General features: G+C 32.1%; 1 protein-coding gene across 2 annotated transcripts; it reads left to right on the forward strand.

The window, feature by feature from the left end:
- The first annotated feature begins 6 nt into the window (after positions 1-6).
- Positions 7-1,488, forward strand: LOC116852205. 2 transcript variants are annotated; one of them, XM_032832316.1, is made up of 4 exons: positions 7-178; positions 259-454; positions 580-766; positions 995-1,488. In XM_032832316.1, the coding sequence occupies exons 2-4, from the start codon at positions 359-361 to the stop codon at positions 1,189-1,191; spliced, it is 480 nt and encodes a 159-aa protein (XP_032688207.1). In that variant the 5' UTR covers positions 7-178; positions 259-358; the 3' UTR covers positions 1,192-1,488. The 2 variants fall into 2 exon arrangements, with proteins under 2 accessions (XP_032688207.1, XP_032688208.1); XM_032832317.1 differs by having other exon boundaries at positions 259-409.
- The last annotated feature ends 1,042 nt before the right edge of the window (positions 1,489-2,530 follow it).

The raw sequence follows: 2,530 nt of genomic DNA on the forward strand, positions 1-2,530 counted from the left end.
GGGTGAGTTGTATAATATATGTGAATAGAAAAGTTATTGTTGGAGGGTAAGCTAAAGTATATATTTACCATTTTTTTTTACCGTACAATTGTAAGTAATATTGATGTATATTGTAAACATAAAGTAACAATTGCAGGAATATTGAGGACCACCTTGAACGTGTAGAAACAGAACTCAAGTTTGTATTGCAATTGTTTTTATAAGATCGTCGTTGATTTTAATGTTTCTTAATGTTTTATATTTTTTCTTTTTATGTAGAAAGATGAATGCATTGCTATAAAAAATTGTGAAAAGTGTGCAGAATTCAAATACTTTAACGTATAAACCGAAATATTTTCCAATAACATCCAAGGAAAATATGGATGCTTTTGAAGAAATAGATGACGACGAGTGTCAATATACCAATGTGGTAGGGCAAGAATTTTTTCGTCACATCTGTTTAGTATTACTTAAAGTAATTATCAAGCAATTACATAGTAATTCATAAAAGTAATTAAATTAAAATATATAATTATTGCTAATTAACTATATTAATGATACACAGTATTTCTTTCATTTTTTTTGTGTATTTTTTTGTAGGTTCAATATTTCTTCAACATTGATGGCTTTAATGTCAAGGAAACTGTAAACTTATATCTTAAAGAAAGCATGTTAGATAATCTCGCACTTTCTTTCACCTGGTTAGATAATCTCGCACTTTCTTTCACTAATCCTCGCAAGGGAGGATTACCTTTATATAAGATACGGCTCGTAAAGTTAATTTATGGTATGATTTTTTTTATTTCTATTTATACACACATTAATAATTCTTAATGGGTGCTTTCCAGCTACGTACACTGTGTGACACTGTGTTGTCCATAAATCCGTTTATTGGCTATATATAATATAAAATATCTAAGATATTTTATAGCCAATAAACTGACTTTGTCTAACACAGTGTATGTAACTGGAAAGCACCCAATATGAAGAAAAACATTTTACGTTCTTTTTTTAGATGCAGTGTGTAAAAATAAATATTTTCCAAAACCGACTCGATCAGAGTTCCAGCGGCACATGATCGAAGCTCTTCGAGCTGCGAAAGAAAGAGTTCGTTTCCGGAACAAACCTCGTGGCGAACGTGTTTTAGTCGCGCGAGAAAATGATCGTGATTTTTGGAATGCTGACGACACACAGTCTACGGACGAAGATTAAATATGTAATGCCATTTCGGAACGCAGAGCAAGAGTGTTAACGGCACTTTATTACAGAATTCGCTCCGTTATTTCTCTTACAATCTTCTACAATCTCACGCATGTCTTAACGCGAATTTTCCGATTGACTAGGAAAAAAGAATATATCGGGCTTGATTAATGAAAAACCTTTTTTTTTTTATAAATGAAAACATGCTGAGACTAGTTTGGCAACGAGGGAGCCGATTGCCAAAATATATGGGCAAAATATTAATATTTACAGACATTTACAGTAAAGAAATTACCAAATAATATTATATATAACGAACAATTTTATTTCACATCCTATTTCCATTCCTATTTACATTTTTTCAATTCACTAAAACAATAAAAATAGATTATAAAAATAATGATTATAGAAATAATGAAGTATAAGAATAAAAACAGTTTAAATCGCAACTGCAGAATCTGTTCTATTTCTGCTGTTAGTCTGCTGTCAGAATCTAACTACAGGCTCTGCGTTCTATCTGCAGTTAGTCTGCTGTCAGAATCTGACCGCAGGCTCTGCGTTCTATCTGTCGTCAGTCTGTTGTTAGAGTTTGATATCAAGTTCTGACAACAAACTAACACCAACTTGTGGACACAGATGACTATGGATCTGACAACAAAGTCTGCACTAATCTGACGTCAATCTGACATTAGTCTGCGCACAGATTGCTTACTGGGGTAGTAAAGATTATTTTAAATATGTGCAGTATACAAAAGCTGTCACAAAACAGTCCGTCTTGCTCTGTTATATGGAAAAAATAATTTGCTGCAGCAGCAAACTAATTTGCTACATATAGACAGTTAAATATAATTCGCTGTGTTAGCTACTTTTTCTTTGCTACAGGAACTTATTTTCTTGCTATGATAACAAGAAAATCTGCTCCTACAGCAAGAAAAATGGCTAACGTAGCAAATTTGCTACATATGGACAATTAAACATAATTTACTACTTTAGCTACTTTTTTTGTTGTAGGAGCAGATTTTCTTGTTATCATAGCAAGGAAATTGGCTTCTACAGCAAATAAAAAGTGGCTAATACAGCAAATTATGTTTAGTTATCCATATGTAGCAGATATTTTTTTTCGTGTAAGATTCTTCTTCTTCTCAATTGTATGAAACACAATTTCTAGACTGGGTATGAAATAGCCCACGTAAAATAATTAATATAAATACACTGTTGGATGACGCAACACGTAGCATAAAATGTTACAGTGACATTACAATAAACTCACAATAGAGTCACAATGTCAGAAAAATTGTGACGTCACTGTGATGCTATTAGAAAGTCACAGTAATGTCATATCTATACTATC

This window comes from Odontomachus brunneus, unplaced genomic scaffold, assembly GCF_010583005.1.
Source record: "Odontomachus brunneus isolate Ranch 3 - 2012 unplaced genomic scaffold, Obru_v1 Obru_scaffold_206, whole genome shotgun sequence".
Classification (NCBI taxonomy): Eukaryota; Metazoa; Arthropoda; class Insecta; order Hymenoptera; family Formicidae; genus Odontomachus; species Odontomachus brunneus.

Coding starts and splice junctions, on each gene's coding strand:
- LOC116852205 (XM_032832316.1), top strand. CDS start 359: ATGGATGCTTTTGAAGAAATAGATGACGACGAGTGTCAATATACCAAT. Junction 455..579: donor TCTGTTTAGTATTACTTAAA/GTAATTATCAAG, acceptor ATTTTTTTGTAG/GTTCAATATTTCTTCAACAT. Junction 767..994: donor GCTCGTAAAGTTAATTTATG/GTATGATTTTTT, acceptor TTCTTTTTTTAG/ATGCAGTGTGTAAAAATAAA.